We start from the raw sequence: 25,708 nt of genomic DNA on the forward strand, positions 1-25,708 counted from the left end.
TGTGTGTGTGTGTGTGTGTGTGTGTGTGCGTGTGTGTGTGTGTTTGGAGGCATATCAAAGCCCAGAAGCAGGGAAGGCAGGCACAGAGAGGCAGTGACGGTTACGCAACTCTGGTTATTTATAAACCTTCCTCCCTTGTTCCTTTTCTCCCTTTGCTTCCTTCCTTCCTTTTCGCTGCTTGTGTCTCCTCAGCCCCTCCTCCTCCTTTTGGTCCTGATAACACGCAAAGCCAGCCTGATGTCTCAACATTACCAGTGCCAACCTCTCTGCCCACTGACTATGACAATGCCACCATTTTTCTCCTCATTGGGCACCTCGACAACTGTGACAGGTGGTTGTTACCCCAGAGGGGCTACAACAAACAGTTAGCATTAACACACAGTGCCACAGCTGCACCACAAATTGTCTGCCTGTCGCAAAATGTGCCCAGAAATTACATGCTGCCTGGATTTTCAGATGGGGCTGTATTGTAAAAATCTAAGCCATGCAGACAGTAAATAAGAAGTGTGTATACATGTGTAGTGGGAGGGGACAGTGTGATTTGACTGTTGTCATGACATGCACTGAAAAGATCCATCATGTATATATTTATGTACACATAGCCTGATGGTTCACAACTTCTTCCATAATTGTTTATGACATGTGCATGGCTGCAAATGTCTGATCAGGTTTTTTCATCCTACTATATTTTCTGGGATCATCATTCTGTGTTAGGTTGTCACATCTGTGCTTAAGATAAACCGACTTCTTCCAAAGAGAAGTCACAAATTCACATCTGTACCTCTCAGTTCACGTCAAAACCTGATGCTGCCTGATGTTTTTCATGATCAAAAAAGCTGTGAGTTGCATCTTAAAGCAACACAAGACAGGTTTGGCCCACGGGCAACTCTTGAGTGATGGCATTTCATTCCGCTTTTCACACCCACTCAAATATCAACATTCTCAAAGTTACTGTAGAAAATAAATAGCACTAAAAGGGCAAATGAGGGTTACTTTGCATAACCTGAAACATAAGAGATATATAATATAACATTTCTCTATTTCAAGGCATCTATTTTTGTTTAATACATGGCCAGATCTCACTAGTTTCATGTACGGTCATTATAAAAGGGATATACAACATTCAAATTAATATGCTATTTTTAATTCCTGGTGATAATCTATGTTTTTGTTATAAAGGTTTCATTATGCTTCTGAAGTTCACCTTTTTTTCTTCAATAAAAAAAAATCATCCGAACAAGATAGAATGAGTAATAAAGACAAACCTCATCACTGACAACAATCGATGCTTTCATGGTTACCTGAAGGCCTCAATAAGACGTTCCACCTTCTGGGCTTCTCCCTGCACGCGAATGTGGGCTTGGAACTTTCTCAGTGCTTCATCCAGCTCCATGCCTGAGAAGTCCATCTCATCTACCACGCAACTGTTGAGAAGTGAGGGATGGATGAAGAGGAAAGCAGAGAAAAAGAGAAAATATTAATTTTAATGGAATAACATAAGATTTACTTTTTACTTCACTTTTTAATAAAGCAAGTTATGTATTTTAGAAGTTGCCTATCATTTAGTTGATATCAGTATAATAGTATTTACAACAGTAGTGAAGTTTATTTGGCTAGTAGGTTTATTAGGTTTAGTAACACAAAAGCTACTGCCATCAAAGTGCTTATGTGACCTCCATAGTGACTTTTACCATCCTATCCATAGGCTAGCACTTATGATCCTGCTGGATTTAAGATCTAAAATGAATAGATATTTTTGTGGCAGCTTAAGGTGTGGTGTCATTTGAAGCCCATTTATTTAGTGATACAGTCTGTTGTGTAGCTGAACACCAATGAGCTTCTACATGGAGAGACATTTGTTTCTTTATTAATCGACCAAATAGAATAGATTTGCAACCAAAAAGAGATTTGAGAGGAAAAGACAATATGTGGAAGATCATTTTGCTTATAAATCAGTCCTCTTTGCTTGCTAAAGAAACAAGTGTCTCTCCATACCAAGGTTATTATCGTTAACAAAAACGAACGAAATGACGAAAACTAAAATTATAAAGACATTTTTGTTAACTGAAATACATAAAAACTCTAATTAAAAGAAAAAAATGATAACTAACTGAAACTGTATTGTGAGCTTACAAAACTAACTAAAACGTATAAAAATTATGTACAAAATTCCCTTCGTTTTCGTCTTTGTCAATGTCGGATTGATATCAAATTGATTTATTTCACTCCAGCAGTTTTAGCTAGCGGCACCATAAGACACTTCACCGTCTGTCATGTCTGGTCACTGGTGGTTTCCAGTCGTCTTCTGGTCCCCACTTTACCTGGAACATACAAATTAAAGCTGGGACAAAGCAGCACAGTCCTGTCTGGGATTTACTTTAGTGATGTGTGGGGTCGTTTTTTTGTTTGTTTGTTTGTTTGTTTGTTTGTTTGTTTGTTTGTTTGTTTTGTTTTTCGCACACCGTGTGTGTGCCTGAGTGACAGAGACAGAGCGGAGCTAAATGACAGAGTCAGTGTTGAACTAGCATCCAGGTAAAGACTGGAGAGTTTATCACAATGAAAAGACCCTCCAAGGCCTTAACTGCACAGTTTAGAAGAGGAGAGAAGAGGACGATGAAAACTAATCCAATTACAGAGGTATGGAACCTGTTATAATGTTAAAAAATGTTTGATGTTACTAGCTACAGCTAGCTGAACTGAACTGAAGCTAAGTTGGCTAATAATGGCACTGTAGATGATTAAGAGATGTGATATCTGCTAAGGTGTGGTTTACTGCTGAGGAACTGGGTTATATATGTTTTTAAGTGGTTTATATATCTTTCTATATGGTTTATATATGTTTCTGTGCGGTTTACTGCTGGTTAGCTGGTTTATATATGTTTCTATCTGGTTTAACTGCTGGGTAGCTGGGTTATGTATGTTTCTATCTGGTTTACTGCTGGCTGCTTTGTGCATCTCCTCTTACGCTTTGCACATCTTCGCACTGTTTTCACGTAAGTGACGTTGTGTATGGATCGCACCCTCCCCAACCTGCTATAGAGAATTTATACATTGTACTGTACATGTGTTTGTGTCTCTGCTCAGTCAATGAGCCACCCTAACCCGACCCCCAAATAAAGTGTCCAGAGTAACCCGCTGATTCGCACCTCACTAATTTCTTTGAATAGGAGGGTGAGGAAGATAAAATATATGAAATAACTAAAACTAATACTAAAACTAAACTAAACTAAAACTAAGCATTCAGAAAAAAACGACAACTAATAAAAACTAGCAAACCTGCCCTAAAAACTAATTAAAACTAACTGAATTAGAGAAAAAAAAAGTCAAACTAATTCAAACTAAACTATAATTAAAAATCCAAAACTATTATAACCTTGCTCCATACTTCAATAAGTCTATACCAGGGTTGTCAAACTCATTTTAGTTCAGGGGCCACATTCAGTCCAATGTGAGCTAAAGTGGGCCAGACCAGTAAAATAACAGTGAAAAAAGGAAAATTATATTCTGATCAGGTTTCTGTCTGCAAAGTTTTCTTGAAAATCTGAATAACATGAACAACTTGAATTGTCTTAAGAAAAAGAAGTGCAATTTTAACAATATTCTGCCTCATTTTATCGGTTTATCATTTACACATGTGCATTACAATTGCACAAAACATTTAGTAACAGGCAGAATATTGGTAAAATTGTATTTACTTTTCTTAAGACATTTCCATTTGTTCATATTTGTTCAGGTTATTCACATTTTTTGTAAAAGTATAGTTTGGTAATGTAAACATTTTCACGTAATTTTACTTTTTTACACCAAAAAAACAAAGAAAATTTGGGGTTGTCATTATTTATAGGTTATTACGATAACATTTTACTGGTTCTGACCCACTTGAAATCTAGTTAGACTGTATGTGTCTATATGTGGAACCTGAATTAAAATGATTTTGACACCATCGATTGTTAATATCTTCAGTGTAATTTTTTGCATTTCACAAATTCACCCCATGGGCCGGATTGGACCCTTTGACAGGCCAGATTTGGCCCCTGGGCCGCATGTTTGACACCTGTGGTCTATAGTGTATAACACTGAAACTACTATGACTGCTTTCACCTGCTCCCTTTAGGGGTCGCCACAGCAAATCATCTGCTTCCATCTGACTCTGGCCCCTGCATCTTCTACCAGCATGTCCTCCTTCACCACATCCATAAATCTCCTCTTTGTTCTTCCTCTTTACCTCCTGCCTGATAACTCCATCTCCATCATCCTTCCACTAGTATATTCACCACCTCTCCTCTGCACATGTCCGAAGCTTCTCAATACTCCCTCTCTCACTTTGTCCCAAAATGTCCAGCCTGAGCTGTCCCTGTGATGTGCTCATATCTAATCCCATCCATTCTTGTCACTCCCAAAGAAAATCTCAACATTTTCCACTCTGGCACCTGTGTTTTGGTCACTGCATCTGTCTCTAAACCATATAACATCACTGTTCTCACTACCTTCCTGTACACCTTTCCTTTAACTCCTGCAGATGCTCTTTTGTCAAACATCATTCCTGACACTTTTCTCCATCCATTCCACCCTGCCTGCACTCTTCTCTACACCTCCAACCTATCCCCCCAACTGCTCTGAACACTTTACCCTAAATACTTAAAATCCTTCACTGTCTTCACCTTGACTCCTCTCATCCTTACTGTTTCACCTCTGTCTGTTCCATTCACATATGTATTCTATCTACTGAAAATAGCTAAATTCACCTCGGTTATCCATTTTAAAATACCACTCACACAGTACAGGAGAAGTTCCAAACTTTCTGCTAGGCTGCATTAAATTAACAAAAAGACATGCAAAAGACTGTCTGTTACTTTGAGAAATTAAAATTCTGAATGATGAAGTTTGGGAATTCATATACTGGTCACATTTAAAAAGACTATACGTGAACTGTTACAGAGGAATTACTCTTTATTTGTAATTTACCTATATCGGTATGGACCACCACAAGCTGTAAATAACACTGTTAGTATTAAATACATTAAATAAAGCATTGTGATTATATCTGGCTTGTTTTAAAAAATAAGTCAACATTTTGGGTGATGTATACATTGGTAAAGAGTTGTCTACGTGTTACTATGGCAACCTGTTCACGAGTTACCACATTCTCAGACTTTTCAATATTTTACTACAAAATTTATTTTTAGCATAGTTGAACATAATATCTAAAAGGTTTTGTCCAACTTGATATCAACTTCTGTCTGGAACCGCATGTTTTGAATGTTTGTGTAAAGCTTAAAAAATGTATGTCCGTTTCGAGTCCACGTGTTATCGAGCAGTAATTTGATATTTTTTACCTAAAAATTTTATCACCTCAAATTTTGTTATACATAATGTTAAAGTGCTTATAAATACCTACACTCTAAAAAATGATTCATGGGGTTAGTAAGTTAAGCTTAAAATCAAGAGCTTTCTCTGCTTAAAAAAATTAAGTTTGTTACATGTACACATTTAAATCAGATGATAAGTTATTTTATTAAGTTGGTCTAAATGAAAAACAAGGAAAACACTCTTAACTTAATAACATATTGATTTTGAACAGACATTTCTGCCTTTAACTTAACAAAGAAATATATTAAGTTAGTATAGCTTAAAAATCTTGTAAGCTTCCTCTAAAAGCTGAGTACAAAGCTGACGAGCCTGGACATGTTTTGCTGACAGACCACGCCTACCACAAGAAAAGGAGGGAAGCACAGAAAAAAAAAGGAGAAACATGATTTTGCACAGAACTTTACCAAACTTTAAGGCTTGATAGAATTTAGCTTTGTTTCTGCAACAGTAGTTTTAATTATTCAAGGACTGAATAATACACATTTTGCTCCTTTCTAATTTAAAATTGTAGTATAGATTGTCGCGTGTTTGCTGCATTGCATTGTGGGTATTGGGTATATTGTTGAAAACGTGTTCTTTTATTTGCAGGGGTTCAGCAGGGATGTGATGTTGGTGTTAATTTTGAGTTAATGTGTGCATTCTAATGTTTATTGGCCTTTTTGTGTTTTGTTTTGTTTTTGTTTTTTTTTATAGGACTGCACCATGAGTCAGAGCCATAGGCCAAACAGTGCCTTTCCTGTTTATTGTTAATTAAATTATATTGCTTGATGTAACTCCTCACTACTTAACAAATATAAACTGATATCTGCAAGAACATGCGAACAATAGTACTATGTACATTTGAGATGTTAACATGCAGACACATTTAGTAAGTTAGTTGTGCAGAGAATTAAACGGGTCACTCATATAACTGGAATTTCCATGTGGAATTTCTTCTGATGTACAGAAATAAGTTAGACCAACTCAAACAATTAAAGAAACTACTTGTATGAACACTTTTGAGTAGAATAAAAGTAAAACAATAAGTCAATATAACTAAATGGAGTAGTTTTTACACAATTAAAATTAAGTTGGTTCGACTTAATTAAGCTCATAGAGTAAAAAGCAAATCATGTTGTTTGTACTAAAGTAATAGTGTTTACTTAACTAGAGAAGTCTTGTGGCATTTAAGCAATTTACCAAGTTGAAATAACTTAAAAAGATTAATGGAAATTGTTACCTCAATTTTTTTATGTTGAGCCTATTAATCATTTTTTAGAGTGTACTTAAAAATGTATAATACATACATATAAGTTACTCTGCTTACATGACAGACTGTTGAACACAAAATGTGTCCTTGTGTTACCGCTTGATCGGACCCATTTGTATATTTAGTGTCAAGTATATGCTAAATTATTTCGAGTAGATTTGAATATAGCAAATACAGTAGTTCTAATGCAAATTAGTGACATTAGGCATAATTGTCACATTTTCCAGACTCAGGTTTGTAGATTATTTTACTGTTGCTGCTACTGATCAGTTCCTCCACTTGACAATCCAAATAAAACAAAAATGATTCAAATATCACTACAATGTTATGAAATGAATAAAACCATTACTGAAACAGGGCTTCCATGAATATCAGCAATCATAGGTGACCAGGTAATGAATATATATTCCGAAAGAGTTTTGAATAGCACCTCATAACAAAAACAGTGAAATATTGAATCAGATTCTATAAAGGGTGAAGCTATTTAATTGCTGGTTAGACATTTTCATCAGAGGTGACACGGCCAAGTTTGGAACCTTCCCTTTTTAGTTACACAAACCAACTGACAAAAAGGAAATGATATGACATAATTTGTGGTTTGTAAGTGTGTAATTATGTAGTATGAGGAAAAGAGCAGACTACTGCTTTGTGCTCTCTGAGTGTCCTTCTGGTATTTATAGCAAAACTGAGAGCAATACATCAACTTGATGGTTGAGGCAGTCCCCCCAGCGGTGGGATAGTTGAACACACACTGTAGATGGAGACACAAGATAAAAGATGTGGAAGGTTCACTCATCTGCTCCCTGGTCACGGCCCCACTCTGCTTAGTGCAAGTATTAGCCACACACGGACACCTGGGATAAGACCACACTGGCTATCTTCTCCACGCCATGGTCACGCACACACACATGTGCACTTACACAATCCCTCAGAGCAGAAAATCCTCCTATTACCTGACAACCTCAGCTTAATGACTTTAATTAAAAAAGCAAAATATCCTGCCCAATGAGTTCAAGGGGGGATAAATACAACGTGGGCAATTTGGAGGTGAAATGAGGTTTTGAAGTGAAAGGTGACTTTGAACACAAGTTTTAAGGGTTTAAAGTTTTCCATGCTTTTTGATGTAAGATGTTCTGTCTAGGTACAAAGTGGAATGATAATTGAAAATGAAATTAAAGTAGATTTTTAACACACAGATAGCCTTTCATGTGGTTTATTACTTTCTAGATAAGGCCTTTTTTAATTACTATTCATGCTTCGACCAGAAACTGCATTTACATACTTTCTGCTCAATGCTAATGAAGGTAAAGCTTTCAAAACACAGTGAAGCTAACTTGATTCTCCCTTTAAACAACACTCTTGACTGTGGAGCTTCTTTGATCGCCCTGTTCATGACTCACTTCCTCGCTCCACCACCTCATTCTCCTTTCTTCACTGGCTGTCACTCCTTGTTTATGTAACATCCGTCGAGCTGCTGTATAGCCTGAGTGCATCAGTCCACTCTTTGCCCTCCCATCTTTTTTCCATACAGAGCTCAAACATAATAATGCCATTACACAGCAAGCGTGCTGGCATACAAACATGTGCGCGCGCACACACACACACACACACACACACACATAGGCTCACATGCTGCTGTCATACATACACAGTGCTGATCAGTATACACTACAATACCTGACAGCGAAAGACACATCTGTCAGCATTGCAAGGATTATATTGTACGTTTACAAAGCTGTGACGGCAGGTACATACAAATAAAAAGAAGCAGCAGCCCAGATGGAACTGTATTTTGAGCAGCCAATGAGAAGATGACAGGCTGAGGAGGAATCTCATTCTTCCTGCTAAACATCTACACTATATCATCAGTAAATGAGTCCTTTGAGTGCTGCATTTCCTGAAAACTAAATATATAACCACAATTTGCCTTAATTGACTTGAGACAGTTTAACTACTCTTGTTTATGCTTGAAGAGAATAAGACACATTTACTTTTAAAGGGATCGCAGGAAGATTCACGAATAAAGCAGGATGGTAACTACGACCCTTACGCACACACAAACAACCCTCTGATGTTCTCATATTCTGACTTAATAAGTGACTATGAGCAATTTCTGCCTTACACTGAAATCCCTCACCCACTCCCCTGTGACAACACTTTATCCAAAGTGCTCTTACACACACTCTGCACTCTCTAATCATGCAGCTCTTCAGCTACACTTTACCTCCAAGTGCTGCTGTTTGGTAAAATAGGCAAAATATACATCTATATATATATCCCAGCGTCACCTACACTCAGTATATCCCCCTGTTAGTCTGAGTTTAAAGCCTTGAAAGCACATATATATCATATAGGATGAGGGCAACCTGGGGTCAATAACCCTGCGGAGTGCTGTGTTGTGTATGTCTGTCCTTACAAAGACTACAGATGTGTTATTGGGTTTGTTACTTGTACAAAACAGAACATAGATCTGCTGTTCCCAAGGTGATGTGTAAGTGGTAGAGAATATAATCGCATAAAAAAGAGAATTACAGCAATAAAATAAGGAAGGTGTTAAAGTAGAGACATAACAGTGGAGGGACGTACATCCCTATAGTTTGACATCCATCAGGATAATGACCTTGAATGTAACTTAAAGGGTGATGTGAGCCAAATGTGCATGTGTGTATGTATGCATGTTTATACTGAGTACACATATATCTGTTGACTAATGCTTTAAGGAGGCATCTGTCCTTATTCTTCATGCCTCCTGGGTTTTCTCTCCTTTTATTGTTATTTAGATTTAAGGAATATACTGTGAAATGCAGATTTTTAAGAAATGTGCTCATTGAAATGCAAACTGTTTTTTTCTGAACTTACGTGGATGAATTTGGCTACAAAGAAAAGTAGTCAGAAAAACATGAACATGATGGCTCAATGTAACAGAATGTAATCAGAGAAAAATATACATATACATCTCTTAACAACTCTTAACCTTTAAATAAAATTATTTATGGTTTTATTTATGGCTACATAAGGGAGCCAAGTCCCTGCAAGTGACTGTGAAAATTGGTTTATAGCTGCATAACATGATAAACACATGGCCAGTAGCCAAGCACACCTCTGTGCACACTGTTTTCCTCCAAACAGAGAATATCATATGATCTGCACTGCAGATCTAATTTAAAGATGACAGTAACCATAGATGAAGGCCAGCACTTTGTGGTGCACATTTCTCATTCTGCTGGGATAAGCTATGAAATATTTATATAATCTGATGATTGATCAATCAGTTTATCTTTCTTCTTGACAAGTATTCTTGTCTAACAGAAAATGTGCTTTTTATTTTAATGTGATACAAGAACAAAGGAAACAGACAGGACGGGAACAGTTTTTTATTTTATTTTCATCTCATCAGCTTTTATGATTCTGTCTGAGAAGAATAAGAATGAGGGCTTGTTGGATCGTCAGACTTTCGGTTCATTCATTTTCCAAACTGCTTAATCCTTGTGGGGGTCAGAGGGGTGCTGGAGCCTATATCAGCAACCAACAGGCAAAGGCAGGGTACACCTTAGATGAGTCTCCAGTTCATCTCAGGGTTTTTCTTAATGTATTTCCAGCGTAGTAAACTCCTTATCATGTCCCGCAGGAGACAAGGACCACTTAATTTCCAGAAAACTACAGTAATTACAGTGGCATAATGTAAAAGAATGCAGAAACTTAAACATGAAATACAGTAAGGGTCATCTACTCACTCAAGTACATCTTTGTTGAAGTGCTTCTTGCTATTGCCGAGGAACTCTCCAATCATTTGTCGACTCAGCCCTTTCCTCTGTAGCAAGAAATGAGCCACGCCAATGGGTGTGTCCGGGATGAAGCCTCGTGAGATGAGAAACTGAAGGCCTTTGTCAGGGTTTCTGTGGAAAAGAGAGGAAGGACATAGGAGACACTTAATAAGAAATGTCACCGTCATGTAAATGCTTGGAATCGGTGCGTTCTATTGTTTATGTCTGACGACTTATAGTTGTGTGACTGTGGTAGATGATTTGCTCTTTATTCACAGCAGCGGTTCTGCATACATTTGTTTTATTCTAATAGTATTCACAGCAAGATATAGGTGTGTCACAAATGCAAATTACACACACACAAAGTGGAATTATCGGTTTATGTTAATGTGCGTTGTTGACATGGCATGGTGTGGGTGGAGACTAAAGGTTAAGGATGAAATTACAACATTCATTAACACTATTATACAACAAACTCACTGCATAATTCAGGGGAAAGCCAGATGTATAATGATGTTTTTTAGCCTTAGCTTCCATGCAGAAACTCTGAGGCATTAGACACTGAGCTGGAACAGGTCTCAGATTAGTGCGATAATGACCCACCTTTATATCTTTCATTCATTTACTTACAAAATGTTCCTTTTGATTGATGCCTCTGTCATCTCTAATGATATTTTAACAACATACCAAAATGAAACGAATGGCAAATTGTGAATGAACTAAAATGTGCTGTTTTTTAGTGATTAGCATTAAGACATATAATAGGTAGCAAACTTTCATCTTTGAAAATGCGTTTTAGGATTTACAGACATCCCTTAATTGCCATTAGTTGTGTCTTAATTGTGTCTTGGCTAAAACTTACAAAGCCTCTAGTAGATACTTTTTGTACACCTAAGCTCACATAAGCTGAGGTCTATGTGAACAAGGATTTGGCAGGGTAATGAGGTGTGGTTCCACGCTGCTGCCTTCAAAAAATTGTCTAAACATCTCATTGCTTTCCATGAATCATGATTTAAAAACATATTCTCGCCTGTGATCTTGTCTGAAGTCCTCTTGATAGTTTTCAGCTGACTGCATGGCAGATGTTACTATGTATGAACAAGGGAGTCATATCTTCACTATTTATAACCCTATTAGATACAGAGAATAGTTGCTCTAGGGAGGTAGCTGCATCATTGCCACAGCTCTCCGTCTCTATATAGTACTTAAAACACAGCCTTTACGTAACAGAGCAATGTGTGCACCGCATCTAATGGGCTTACTAAGGCAAGGGCGGGACGTAAAGGAGGGGAGAGGGGAGATAAAGGGCAGGATAGAAGGAGGAGGCTGGAAAAAGGCCAGACAGAGCAGATGTGCGGGAATGGAAGTGTGAGGACACGGGGAGGGTGACGAACACAGGCTGGCCTTCCTGCAAACATCTGCTGTGACAGTCTCAACACACTCTCAGTTTCTAGCTCACCCTCTCAGCTGAAGGTGGTATATTGCCAAATGAATGTGACAGATATCACTCATTTGATGTTTATCCAACAACAGATGGATCACACATGTTGATAATTATTTGGAATAAGAAGTGGATCAAGAGGTGAAGTTTGGGAAAGAGATGGGAGTAAATGATGCAGAACATTCAAGATGCATTTACGCAGAGATGTTCTTGTAACTCTAGTGAGAGACCATTGGGTTTTAGTAGAAATACTTTTTCTTGTCTGTCTGTCCACCAGCCCACATCCGTCTTTACAATCAGTCCAGTTCTGTCCATTTTTGTCTAATTTATCCAATCAGGTTTTGTTCATGATATTATCTGTTTATTGCTTACTTCATAATATTAGGACTATCAGAGTATAAGGGATGGGGTGGAGGTGGGTCACTTGGGAGCAAGGTTATAATAGTTTTGGATTTTTCATTATAGTTTAGTTTAATTTTGTTTTGACTTTTTTTTCTCTAATTAAGTTAGTTTTAATTAGTTTTTAGAGCAGGTTTGCTAGTTTTTTTTACTTTTTGTTATTTTCTTAATGCTTAGTTTTAGTTTAGCTTTAGTTTTTTCATATCTTTTATCTTCTTCGCCGTCATATTCAAATAAATCTCATACAGGACTCTGCTTTCTCCCAACTTTACTCTCCATGTTTCCAGTAGGGTGGGGACGAGAAGACAGCTCTAAACAACAAGTGATGAGAAGTGATGGACTATTAACTGTCATGTGGTGCCAACAGCTAAAATTGCTTGAGGGAAATAAATCGATTTCATATCAATCCGACACTGAAAAAGACGAAAACGAAGGGAATTTTATCCATAATTTTTATACGTTTTAGTTAGTTTTGTAAGCACAAAATACACTTTCAGTTAGTTATCGTTTTTTTCTTTTAAATATAGTTTTTATTCATTTCAGTTAACGAAAATGTTTTTCCAATTCTAGTTTTCATCATTTCGTTAGTTTTCATTAACGATAACCTTGCTCGGGAGTAATGACTGTTTGTAAATAATTCAAATTTAAAATAAAGTTGTCCTCCAATGACGGGGTAGTGGTGGCGGGCCAAAAAATAAAAATAAAAACATTTTCTGACTGAAATAGTTTAGGGAACTCCAGCTGCGCTATTATAAAGATCCACAGAAAAATTCCACATGGAGTAGATGGATCAATGGATCAGTGGTCCAAATGGGGCACCTGACCAGTAAAAAAAATACAGGATTTGGTATTTTTAGACTTTACTGACTCATTTTCATTTCATTTTCTCATTTTTACTTTTTATTACTTTTCATTTCTGGTCACAATTTGGGTAAGTTTAGGCACCAACGCTACTTAAGTTAAAAAAATAAATAAATAAATGCACTAAAACTCCCGCTTTTGCCCTACTGTATCCACTTGCTCTTGCTTTACGTTACTAGAACATCTTTTACATCCTTCTTCCTCAGCCCTCTCTGCTGCATGTCCTTTTTTTGCATCATCTTGGTCTCTCACCCTATCATAAATACAAACCTTGCTCGTCACCTTGATACCCACTTTGACTGGCTGCCTATTTTATTGCGAATGCACAGCTGTGGCAGTACATCCAACCTGTGTTTTATGACCCATACAAGTGCTTAACTGTCAGCACTCCATGTTGCCTATTTCTCTAGAAGCAGACATTTCTGTTTCATTACTAACTGGTGATAGATTGATGGCTGGTTAGGCCCACTGTGCATTTTTTTCTGAGTGGGAACATGATTGGATGGTGTAACTGTAAATGCTTCAAACTCCAAATCATTGTGCTGATATGGATGTGCTACTACAAAGCGCTGCTCTTGTCCATCAAGTGCTTTTGCTGAGAGTGCAGCCGAGGGGAGAGTTTAGTGAGGTAGGTCCTTCTTTCTTCCTTGAGGCAATGTATTTGTTTTTAGAATACAGAAATTAAAGCATAAGGGTGTTGTTTTATGGTGTTTGATTAAAAAAAAAAAATTTAAAGTCTGCTGCACAGGGATAGGCAATAGCTGCAAATAGAACTGATTCGTTATTGCCGTCTTCTTTCCACTGGATTTGTTTACTGTAAGAAAAATGCAGCTCTTTCCTTTAGATAATGAGAGCAGATGATGGTATGGAGGTGCTGGGTTCAGTGGAAATACATCCTCTGTTTGCCATCTGGATTTCAGAGTTTGTAATTATGTGCTGGGTCATTTAGCGCTAAGGACAGAATGCTAATAAATAGTTTGTGTATGCAAAAACAGCCTACACGCACATGCCCACATCCACACAAAATGTTTGTGGAGTGTCCCCTCCTGATGCCACGTTATCCCTTGTGAGGAGTTCAGCAGGCGTTGCTCATCTGCTGTGTTAATTAGCTTTCCTTAGCATATGTATTTCTCTCTTCCTCTCCTGCTCTCTATTTTACACTTGTTTCTCTAACACTCTCACACCACTGCCTACACATCCTTATGCCGCTTTCTATTTAACTCACCAATTTCAGCTGCTGCTCTATTTTTTGCATCATGTACAATCTGGTGTCACTATGATCTGGCCTGATCAATGCTTTTACTACAGCGTAATGTGAGAAATAGAGAAAAATGGATTAAGGATCTGTCTGATCAGGAATTATAAGATTGGAAGTCATGCATACGAAAGGAGGATTCTAGAATCTGTCATTAGTGTCACACCTACTGACATCTCCATCCCTGCCTTTGCCCATCCCCTTTGGGTGCCAGTTCTCTTGAGTAACATCAGTGTCCTTGACAGACTTTCTCTTCACACTGCAGAATCCCTGTCATTCCATCCTCACTCAGGGTCGAAACTTTATCAAGTAGTCTACAGCTTGCATCCTTTTCAGTCTTTACCGCTTCAAGTGTCTCTCAGTGCCTCTATTCTGCTTTTGTACCCTATTTATATTGCTCAGTATATCTTTCAAAAGTACAGCAAGCATCATCATCATCTATTTTTGCTCTGATCCCCACAGTCACATTTGCACAAACACAAACATAAACCCAAACTTCTGACTTTCTCATTAATTTACATGCTCCCTCCCATTTCTTATTCTTCAAGTCTCTCTCCCTCTGCTAAAGTGATGCATAGTCTGCTTGCTGCAAGACCAACACACCCACACACACGCACACACTGTGTGTATATATGAGTTTGTCTGCATGATCAAACAATATCCAAGTTTTAGCCCCAAGCAAACAGCCCTATTTAAGATGCAAAGGCTACACCAGCACAGGTATTAGAGGGAGGATATGAACTGGTGGAACTAATAAGCCTCAAGCTTGATTGCCCTTCCCCCACCTCTCACTTTTTTGCTCTCCTTTGCTATTCTATCTCTCTGTTCCCTTGTAGCCAATTTATTAAAAGTCAGCTTATCTTTCAAGGTGTTTGATTAGGGGGATGAGAAAAAGGGATTGCTGATATACAGGGAAACTTGTCATTTCAAGAACATTTCCCGAAAATGTGACAGAGCGTTCCAGTCAATCCCAGCATCATTAGCAATGATTATAGGTCTCACTTTCCCTCTAAAGACACATACGAGAATACTGCGGAATATCACATATAAAATCTAACAAAGGAAAAAAAGATAACTGGCAGTTCAGAATGACAACAACAAAGTGGATTTGTTTGAATTGCAGGAAAGAGGAAATACATATTAAATAAGTGATTGTCTATATTGTATTGATTGGACTTTGTAGGTGTTGGTACATGAGATTTCAATGTCATTTTAGTGTAAGTGATCTGAATTTATGGTATATAAGAATAAGAGGCTCATTTGTGTTGAGGAGATTTCTTAAGTAATGATGTTGATTTAAAAATCCCCCAAAAAAGTTATGTTTCCATATCTGCCACTATTCATAAATGGTTTGTCATATTTTTTTTATTTTATTGTTTTTATTCTCATACTTTCTATTTAAGACTTGGTGTTTTTTTCTTTGACTTTTAACTTTTTTACTTGACTCCAAGAGAGAGCTGCACAAGAATTCCTGTGTGTGGACTGTTCGTTTGTGCACAGATGGTAAATAGTTCATTTAGAATTCCTCCCATTTTAATGCAAATAGATAAAATATATAATACTCAAATTGAGAATGTGAAAATGAGCCTAGTTTGTAATTTCTGTAATTATGAATATTTTAATGAGATTAAGAAACTCTTTACTTAAGGGGTTTCATTTCATTTTGTATTTTCTTTATTTTGAACATAACATTTGGTTATTATTCCTACAGCATCATTCTTCCACAAAATGCAGAGCTCATTCTTCCTCTTGTTTCCAGTGTCACGCTTCAGCATTGAGTCAGAGTTAATCGGCTTTATTGTGCACTTTCATTGCGCTTCAGAGCTTGGCACTGAGCAAAAAAGATAATGTGTGTTTATGAACTCCAATCTGCTAAATTTGTATGAGATGGCTTAATTGGGGCAATATCTTAACAAAATCTTTTAGTGGCTTTGCACTCAAGGGACCAGTGTATTTTTTTTCATCACAACTCAGAAAGCAAAGAAAGCTTCCACACAAATAGCTGATGGAGCAAAGACAGGAAAAAAACTTGGATTGAAATATGAGGAAATTTTTCAACACAGTTCCCAAGGTGGTTGTTCACACAGTGCTGAAGGAACTTTTAATTACATTTACATCTTGCAGCAGAATGACTAATGAGAATTTTAGGCTTTGTGGATCGTTTCCATTATTTCCAAAGATTCTCCTCTCATGTATTGCAAGCTATATTTGAAGTAACTACTCCATCAGGAGGTTGAGCTCAACTAGGAATATATGTAAATAATTTTATTTTATTTATTGGAATATATGGCTGATTTAGGGCCTTCAGAATAAAGGTAAAAAGCTAACAGAGCATATGGTAAATGTTTTTATTTACAAAAAGCTGCAGCAGTTTTTATCATTCTATAACAAAATTAACTTTGTATGTCACATATAAGAATTTAGTGCCATCAAATCAATACTCCTTCAGTCATGGCTGGCCTTGTGTACTGTTGTTGTCATGATAACACCTCCCCTTCCATGTGTTGTGGCCATGTAAGCACCTCGCACCTGTCTGGCGTGGTTCTTACATGCATTTTTTTTTTTTTTTTTTTTTTACTGTCGTTCTTCACTCGTCTATAAAGGGAATTGAATTTAGACGGACGACTGAAAAGCTGTAACCAGAAAACATAAATAAGTGTTTCGAGACAAAGAGCTTTTCTTCTCTTTTTCTGAATACATGTAAAGCCATAGAGGATAAAGCAATTAAGAATATCATATTTCAAGCAGAAGCATACATGTCATTGATAGTGTTGTATTAAACACACAAAACTTCCAGTATGTCCTTCTATATCTATAATCTTAGGTCATCACTAAATATTATTTAACTAGCTACTAAAATGTTTTTTATTTATTCCTTTTTCTTATATATCAGGATTTTCTTTTTTTTCTGGGTCAGTAACTCATAACTCTTCTGCTATGTCTTTCTGAGAAGAGGGATGACACATGTGCTTAGGGGCGTTATTCAGTTTGTTCTTGCAGCACAATAGGGAACTGTGAGGAAAAATGTTTTTCTTTGAGTTTGAGCCCAGGTCCCATTATCCTTCAGGTAGGCTACCCCCAAAAGGAGAAGTACAGACTGTTTTATAAACCTTATTATATGTATAGCATCCTGTCTTTTTTGACATAACCACTGTCCTCTTATTTTAATCTTTACAATAATGTTAATCCTTACAGTGTTTTATCAATATATGTGTACTTTAGTTGTTGCTGTTATATACATTTGAGATCTTAAGAGAGAATGTCACTAAATGTCTCACTCAACACTGGACTCCAGTTGAAAGTTAAAACTATGAACACCTAATACCATAAAACACCCTGCTGAAAGGGATTCTATTCAGACAGAACTTTAGACCTATTTTCAGCCATTTACAAAAGTGAAGACTGAAGGATGGGTATTTTGTAGATTGAATTACTGACTCAAAATTGAGTAATTTAACATTCGATCATCAATCACCCAATTACTCAGAATCAAATTATTCTAATGAAGTAAAAATTAGATAGTAAAAATGCTGTGACAACTCACACATTGAAGAGGTTCAGGCCGATGCGGTAGAGGCGTTTCCGCATCACATCAGTGGACAACGTGGGCGACTTACAGCTGGCGGGATTCTCACAGTGGTATCTTGGCAGACTGAGGATCATAGCCTGCAGAGCCTCCTTGGAGGAAGCTTCGGATGTCGAGCGTGCCTCTGTGGACGTGCTACTACTGCTCATCTGCTCTGAGCTATTATCTGCCGTCTCAGAGCTGCACCTCTTTACCTCCAGTGGCTCTACCACAGGAGAGCTCCCCAGTTGTACAGGCTCTTGTGGTGGAGGGGCCTGAGGGAATTCTGTAGGTGGTGGGGCAACCACCACAATCTTCTCTGGACTTTGAGGAGCGGCCATCTTGTCCAGGGGGGTCAGTGGAGGTTGTTCCTCCAGCTCTTCTTCACTTGGTGGGGGAGCAGGAAACTCAACGTCCTGCTCGCCTCCTTCTGTCTCTAATTCTAGTGGTGGCGGTGGTTCTTGTGGTGGGGGTGGAGGGTCTATAGGTTCAGCTGGGACCTCTGGAGGGGAAGGAGGGGTTTCTTGTGAGGGAACAGGAGTAATGGAGACTGGAGTGGAGCTGGTTGTTGTGGAAGTGACGGTGATGGAGTCTCCTTGAGTTTGAGCGCAGCTGCCCAAGGATACAGAAGTAGAAGATTCCATGACTGAGGATGAAACCCGGAAGTTCTGGCTGTCAATCTGCACTGTAACATCCCGAAATGCCATCATCAACTTGCTTGCACTTCTTGACAAGTCACTTGGGTCCACAGGAACTTGATGAACAGTCGAATCTCCTGTACTCCCTCTTTCTCCTCCACTTACTCCTGTCCCAGTTGCTGCAGCTGCTGCTGCACCGAAAGAGTCAGCACTGAACTGATAAGTGCCACCTTCTTGCAATGAACACATGGTCTTCAGGCTCCAATTGCTTAGGGCATCATCTATAGACTTTGCCAGTGACTGAACCTGTTCAGTGAATGAGTCTTCCAGGTCGGTCAGGGTGCCTCCTACTGAGGCAGGCAGAGATGGTGAGCGCACCAATGGGATGCCTGCCAAGTTGCAGCCTTCAGCCAGGGCCCGTTCAGCAGAGAAACCCTCCGTGTTTTGCACACGGACCTTGCGCATGGAGATGCGTCGAGGCAGACGACTCTCCAGCAGTGAATTGCGGATCTTCTCAAAGTTCTTGCTGAGCTGGTACTGGCGGAAGGCAGTCTGGATCTTGCAGGCAGCACGTCGGGAGATGAGGTGGCCGCCGTATTTGTGCTCTAACATTTCGATCTACAAAATAGAGAAAAGAGGCATACAAAAAGAAAAGAATAAGTTGGTATATTCTCAAATCCCAATACAACTGAAAAATATCAACATTTGAGAGCTACACAGTTGTAAAGTTAAAGAGGATTCTTTATTATTTAAATTAGAGATAAGGAAGAATACGTGCTATGTCGCTTCTTTCTGTGGAAGAATGATGAGGAATAATTATGAGATTGACACTGGAGCCTGAAGAAAGGCAGATGAAATGTGGAAAGAATGTGGATGAGTGAGCTGGACAGCAACAGAGGGCTGGAGTAACCATGGTAGGAAATACAAAAGTATCTAAACAAACTGAACTGAAATGAACTAAAATGGCCCTTAATTTGAATAATAATATTCTCAGACGATTAATTGTATTTTGTGGGCCTGGCTTATAATGTGTAAACTGAAACTGTAACTATTTGGTTAAATCCACTGTATTAAAGAGGGCTGACTCATGGCATTTGGACAAACTGTTCATTTCCTCAGCAAATAAAACTCATAATCTGTGAATTCCACAGAGAGGTCCTTCACACAACTTTTAAATTATCTGAAACTGAACAAGCCATTAATCTTGCCTGTGAAAAATTGCTCAAATGCTGTGGGAAATAGATAGAGATGTAATATAGCCATCCTCATCTGGCAGCAGCTCAAACACTAAATGAAGCCTCTTTGAGTTTCCCAGAACAATCAGGTTGCGGGTATCTTTGGAAGTGCCCAGAAAGCGCTCTTATCTTCTTAACTCACTCTGCACAGTGCACATCTTTTGAAATCCTTTCATTCAGAATAAATCAATGAGTATAATTTTATTTCCATCTTAATCAAGCAAAGGCAGTTTCAGCTTTGAAAAATAGGTGACACATTTTGCTATTTTACAAACAGAAAGAAATACATATTCTGCAAAGAAATGTATTTAAAGCACACATTAGAAACAGCTCAGCATTTAATTTTAGAAAATGGAAGTATATACTGTTCCCTCCCTCAGTGTTCAGTGGAGGATGAGAACTGGCTTCTTAGATCTGGATGATGTGTACATGAGGATTAATTTGACCCAAGTAAAATATCTTTTTGTAAATGTTAAATGTAAATGAACAAATAGTTAATGTGGTGACGAAGGATCAAAATGTGTCTTTCAACCGCTCTCCTCGTCTCACTTCAGTCCTGGACAAAGTCACCCAACCAGGTCGCTGATGGGCTTGTACTGCCTTGAGGGTTTGCAATTTGTGATAAGTGGTTAGTTCAACTAGATGCAGCCTCTCCTATTGTCATTGGGGGAAAGGAATCACACACAAAGCTCTTCAGAATAGTTGAATGACACTGAAAAGCCATCTTATCTACTCCATTTACATTTCACTGCAGAGCCTGTGTGAGCAAAGTGAAACGTACTGAGAATATTAAGGTGGCCTCTGAATAGGACACTGGGTTTGAGCTCTACTGTATCTGCTGATGGTGACTTCTCAGAGTACACTGCCATCAGTTCTTGTAGTCCGGTCACACTCGACCTGAATATTCATTGCTATTTAATCTCCATTCTTCTCTGACAGTGCTCGGTGTCTATCCTAAAACGACAAGGTTAGCCTTATCACAGTGACTGTGCTGTAAAACAGACCTTGTGTAGTGTTTTTTTTACAGACAGGAGTGCAGGTAATATGATTGACCTCATTACTCAGGAAGGTGTCCCTTATCGAAACACATTCTGCAGAGTTCCACTGCAGAGGTGACCTTGCAAGTGAGAAAGGGCCGTCAGTATGGCTGTGTTTGATTAAATGTGGCAGTTGAGCTTGTTTGTTTTGCCTTCTGCATAAGCCCGGCTGGGGGATGATGAATAAAGCATTTGGGTCACGTTGCTTTCTTTATCAGAGTGTATCTGATACACTTTGCCATTCAGATGGAATTATGGGCACCAGGACAAACTAGAACATGATGGATGGAAGAGGGAAGAATGAAAAGTAAAAAGAAAGCAACAAAAGAAGACAGGATTTACAGCGAAGATTGAGTTGGGATTTGACAACTGTACAATGAGCCTACAGTACCATCTGTAGGCCACAGGGAAATGAAAGGCATTCATGTAGAAATCTGCAGCAAGAGGGAAAAAATAGAAAGACTGATGGACAAACCACTAGAGGTAGGGCATGACAAGTGGCTTGGGGTATTGAGAGGAAGGTAAGATAAAGCAAGAGGTGGTGAGAGTGATAGCTGAGCCAAGAGTGGCACGGCTGAAAATCCCCCTGTTAGCCGACTGTCAGTTCTACCTCTGATCACTTCACTAAGCGCTGATGGAGAGAGATTATTCCAGAGACACAGTGGTTTGAGAGAACAGTGATGACACTGCTCTTCCACCAGGGGCTCTAAATCAATTTTGATGGGCAGATCAGCACCATGCTGACCCCATCCTCCCTTTACAATGAGGAAAAAAAGGTGCAAAACAATGCAGTGTAAAATGATGCCAGGATACTGCAGCAGTCATGATTAAAGTAAATGTGTAATGAATAATGAAATAAACATTTCAGCAGATAGAGAGCGATATAACCAAAACGAAAAGGCACATGAGGGATGGTAAAGGGGAATGTAAATATTTAAGGTCAAAGACATTAAATACAGTTGAACAAAAAGGTTAGTGAAAATCTCCTAAGATTCAAAAAGAAAGGATTCAAATAAGTTTTAAAAGAATAAGGAAATTTAGTTTAATAATCCAACTGAAAGAGAGGACTGATGGGTTTGGACTGTTACGTATTAGATATGTGGAGATTTTTTTGACTGGAGCTTCTTCTGTTTTAGTCTGGGAATGATTATAAACCTTACTCAGATTTGTCTCCGAACTAAAGATTATCTGGAAGTATCGCCCACAGTGTAGATATTGAGTGATTTTGATTGATATATCACTGTAGAGAAATAAATATCATTATATTATAAAAGAGCCAAAAACATTCAGTTATGGCTTGTTGGCTTCTGCTTAGCAACGCAGCCACACCTCAGTAAGTGTTATGCATCTCAACCTTAAACGTGCATCCTTAAGAAAAACAGCGCATTATTCAGTTTCGCATGCTGCAGAAATGGAGGGCAAAATGCAAAGCTGCAATTATTAGCTTTCATGCTCATGCTCACTGTCTTACAGCACAGAAACAGCTGCATGATTAATGAGATGATTATATAAGAGCAAAACTAGGACACAACTAATGCTGACTGTATTACAAAATGAAGATGACAATAAAAGACATGATGTCATCTGAGGATGTGATCTCTTTAAGTGATATCTCCTTTAAGTCATTAGTGCAAGGTCAGTAGTTACTAAAAGAATTATTCTGACGCAAAAACCTGGAATAGATTAAAAAAAAAAAAATGAACTGACAAAAACTTGGTGCTGATGCTTTTAGTGCTCTTACCTGTTGAACAAATTAATCACATTTGCTAATACATGCTTTTTTGCATCAGAAAATGTACAGTATGTTGTATTAAATGCACTATTTTACCTTATACAGATATCTTAAATACTAAACCATCCCTGTATGCCATTTGTAACTTTAAGTTTAATTATAAGTGAATATAGGTCACCACATTTAATTTTTCACTGCAGACTTTCTTATGGAGATAAATGCCTTTTGATTGATTGGAAAGTCATTTGTCCATGCAGAGTTTAGCAGCAAGTATGTAGCTGGAGCAGTCATTAAAAGTCAGACAGTCTCGTCACCAATCGCTTCATCATGTGTCCAAAACAAAAGACTGTCTGGTCAATATAGACTAAACCTGCAGTTCTTACTCCTTCAAGAATGCTTCATTTGATTAATAATTTTTCAGCAAATTTGTCTGGACTGAAAAACCTGGTTGTGTGTTTAAATCAACAGTCAGATCCGATCAAAGAGCTCCTAGTCGTATGGGAAACATAGGCATACCTATTAAAAAAATTAATTAAAGTGATTGTTTTAACCTTTTAATGTAAACTGATGATTGTTAATATGGATAACACTATCTTAGGTTTGACTGAGTCCTTTGTGTCAAAACTTGTAGGGCAGATCTAATATTTTCTCATTAAAATAAAGAATGTTAAGGCAGTACAAACAGTGGAAGATGATTGTTGTTTTTTGATTATTGTTTCTTTCCCTGTTTGAACAAGAATAACATTACCAATCATACTGATAATTAAAAATCATTGGATTCAGAAAATATTAATGTATGTATGTACATCTGTTCAGCCTTCTATCTTAGAAGAAATGATTATAATTTAAAGTTGATCTAGACTGAAACCAGTCCTCATGTTGGTTGAACAGGAGTGGGGACGACAAGGCTTCTGGAGGTTAAACAAGGGACGTGAAGTAAGTTAATGCTCCAACACTAAGCCATGAGGTTCTTCTACAGCAAATCAAGGTATCACCCTGCAGATCCAATTACCCTGACATTGATCTGTAGATCCATCAGGCCCCAGCACCCCCCACTGTACAGACAGAAGATCAATCTAGCTGATCACGTATCTCCAGCATCGTTGACAGGGAGATAGTAGAAAGGGGGGATTTTCAGACGTGAGATTAAAAGAGTGAGAATGGAAGTGGGAGGCAGATATAGGTTAGGGGCTGAGGTTGATAGAATCTTCAGTCTCAAATAGGGAAGTGATGAGTGAGGAAATAAAGTCAAAACTGAGGCAAAATGAAGCTGACACAGACCAAAATAAAGTAAAACTGACCATCTCACCAAAATACATGTGTTTCAGTGACCAGTTTCTTGGAAGAGTAATTCTAGTCCTACATCATTTTTCTGCTTTTGTCAATTTTCTTTGCATTCACTGAATTTAAACAACTTTAGCTATGTCTACTGCAGACAGGGCTCAGACTCTGCTGCCTTACCTGGTTGTAGATCCATGAACTGAAGGATGTTGGATGTTAGATAGATGATAATGCAAATTGATGATGGATGTTTGATGGTTCTTGATGAAGGGATGATTATGTAATGGCTTTTTGGTTCCTGATGAGCAACATGATAAAAACATGAGAACATGGAAATGCATTTAAACATACAGATCATAGACATACAGTACCACTTCAGTAACAGTTTTAACTGGCTGTGAGATGCTGAGACCAGATATCACTTTCATCCTTAACAGACAGAGAAACTGAGGCTGTTCTGTGTTTTTTTTTTTGTTTGTTTGTTTTTTATCACCCAGTGAATCTCTTGAATAACATAATAAAACAAGTAAAAAGGCTTTTCATTCATGCACATACTGTATACAGGTATACAAGTACTACAACCTTCCCTTAAAATACCCAGAAATGTGTGGGCATGTATACATTATCCGAATAATGCAGTGTGTAATAACTAAAACTGAAACACATTAGTCACTGGACTCCCACAAACAACAGCGCAGTACAATAAATGCCTGAGGAAATAAGAGAATCTATATACTGTGTCCATGAAGCACACTTTAACAATACAGATTTGGTGAACATGAAACTGTTACGTTAATGTTAGGATGCTGGTGAAAATGACAAGATGCCAATGACAATGGTGATTTATGATAATGATGAAAAAGGAAACTCATTGTCAGTTATATACATATATTTCACAATATGTAAAGTATAAAAATAAAAGCAGCAGTTTTTGCAGCGCTAATGCTTTTGATCACCAGTGCTCACATCACAAACATGTCAGACCACAAGATGTACGATACACTCAAGGTTACGGCCCCCTCCCCTCTCCCAATCAACACACCAACCCCCAACAACACAACCCTACCTGCTTATTTTTGAGGTCAAGTGACAGCTCATAGTCGGAGGTGGCCGAGTGTGAGCCGGCCCCGTTGCGCTGCACCCTCAAGGGCGAGGCTGTATGGTGCAGACTGGCTCTCCTCCCTGCCCCACCTCCTTTAGCTCCTCCCCCTTCCTCTTCTTCTTCCTCCTGTGGGGCCTCACCCTCACGCTCGTCAGCCTGCGCCTCCACTCCCTCTTGCTTTCGCTTTGGTTCTGCAGCTTCTTCTATCTTCTGCTCCTCTTGCTGCACCTCCAACTTCTCCTCTCTGCTCTCAGGTGTTGATGCATCCTGTGCTGGTACCTCACTTGGGATCTCAATTTGGGGCTCAGGTTCAGGTTCAGGTTCAGGTTCAGGCTCAGGCTCTGGCTCTGGTGCAGTCTGTGGTTTTGGTTCATCTTCCGGCTGAGGTTTGGCTTCAGGTCGGGGCTCTGATTGAGTTTGTTGTTGCAACTGGGGCTCAAACTGGGGCTCAGACTGGGGCTGTGGTGGTGGTTGAACCTGTGGCTGGATCTCTTCTTGTTGTTGCTGTGGTTGTGGTTGTTGTTGTGGATGTGGTTGTGGCTGTGGCTGTGACTCGGCCTCACTCTGCGGCTCACCCTCTCCTCCCTTCCCTTCCTCCCCCATAGACGAGTCTGGAGAAAGGTCATCGCTGCAGAAAGGAGGAGAAAACGCAGAGTGAGGTTGCTGCTGCATCCGTGGTGAGCTCTGACCTCTTCTCCAGGCTGCCTGGGTTACTGGTAAGAAGTTGACCTTTTTTGTATGATCTCACTCACTCTGCACTGTCTGCAGGGCCAGTTGAT

General features: G+C 38.6%; 1 protein-coding gene across 2 annotated transcripts in view; it reads right to left on the bottom strand.

The window, feature by feature from the left end:
• The window catches only part of iqsec3a (IQ motif and Sec7 domain ArfGEF 3a), a 95,581-nt gene that overhangs the window by 22,696 nt on the left and 47,177 nt on the right, over positions 1-25,708 (bottom strand). For both annotated transcript variants that reach the window (XM_030150316.1, XM_030150317.1), the window contains exons 3-6: positions 24,894-25,557; positions 17,884-19,160; positions 10,354-10,515; positions 1,302-1,424 (exon numbers count right to left, since the gene is read on the bottom strand). In XM_030150316.1, the coding sequence (XP_030006176.1) occupies positions 1,302-1,424; positions 10,354-10,515; positions 17,884-19,160; positions 24,894-25,557 (2,226 nt within the window). The remainder of the gene's footprint in view (positions 1-1,301; positions 1,425-10,353; positions 10,516-17,883; positions 19,161-24,893; positions 25,558-25,708) is intronic.

The sequence above is a fragment of the Sphaeramia orbicularis genome, chromosome 12 (assembly GCF_902148855.1).
Source record: "Sphaeramia orbicularis chromosome 12, fSphaOr1.1, whole genome shotgun sequence".
NCBI lineage: Eukaryota > Metazoa > Chordata > Actinopteri > Kurtiformes > Apogonidae > Sphaeramia > Sphaeramia orbicularis.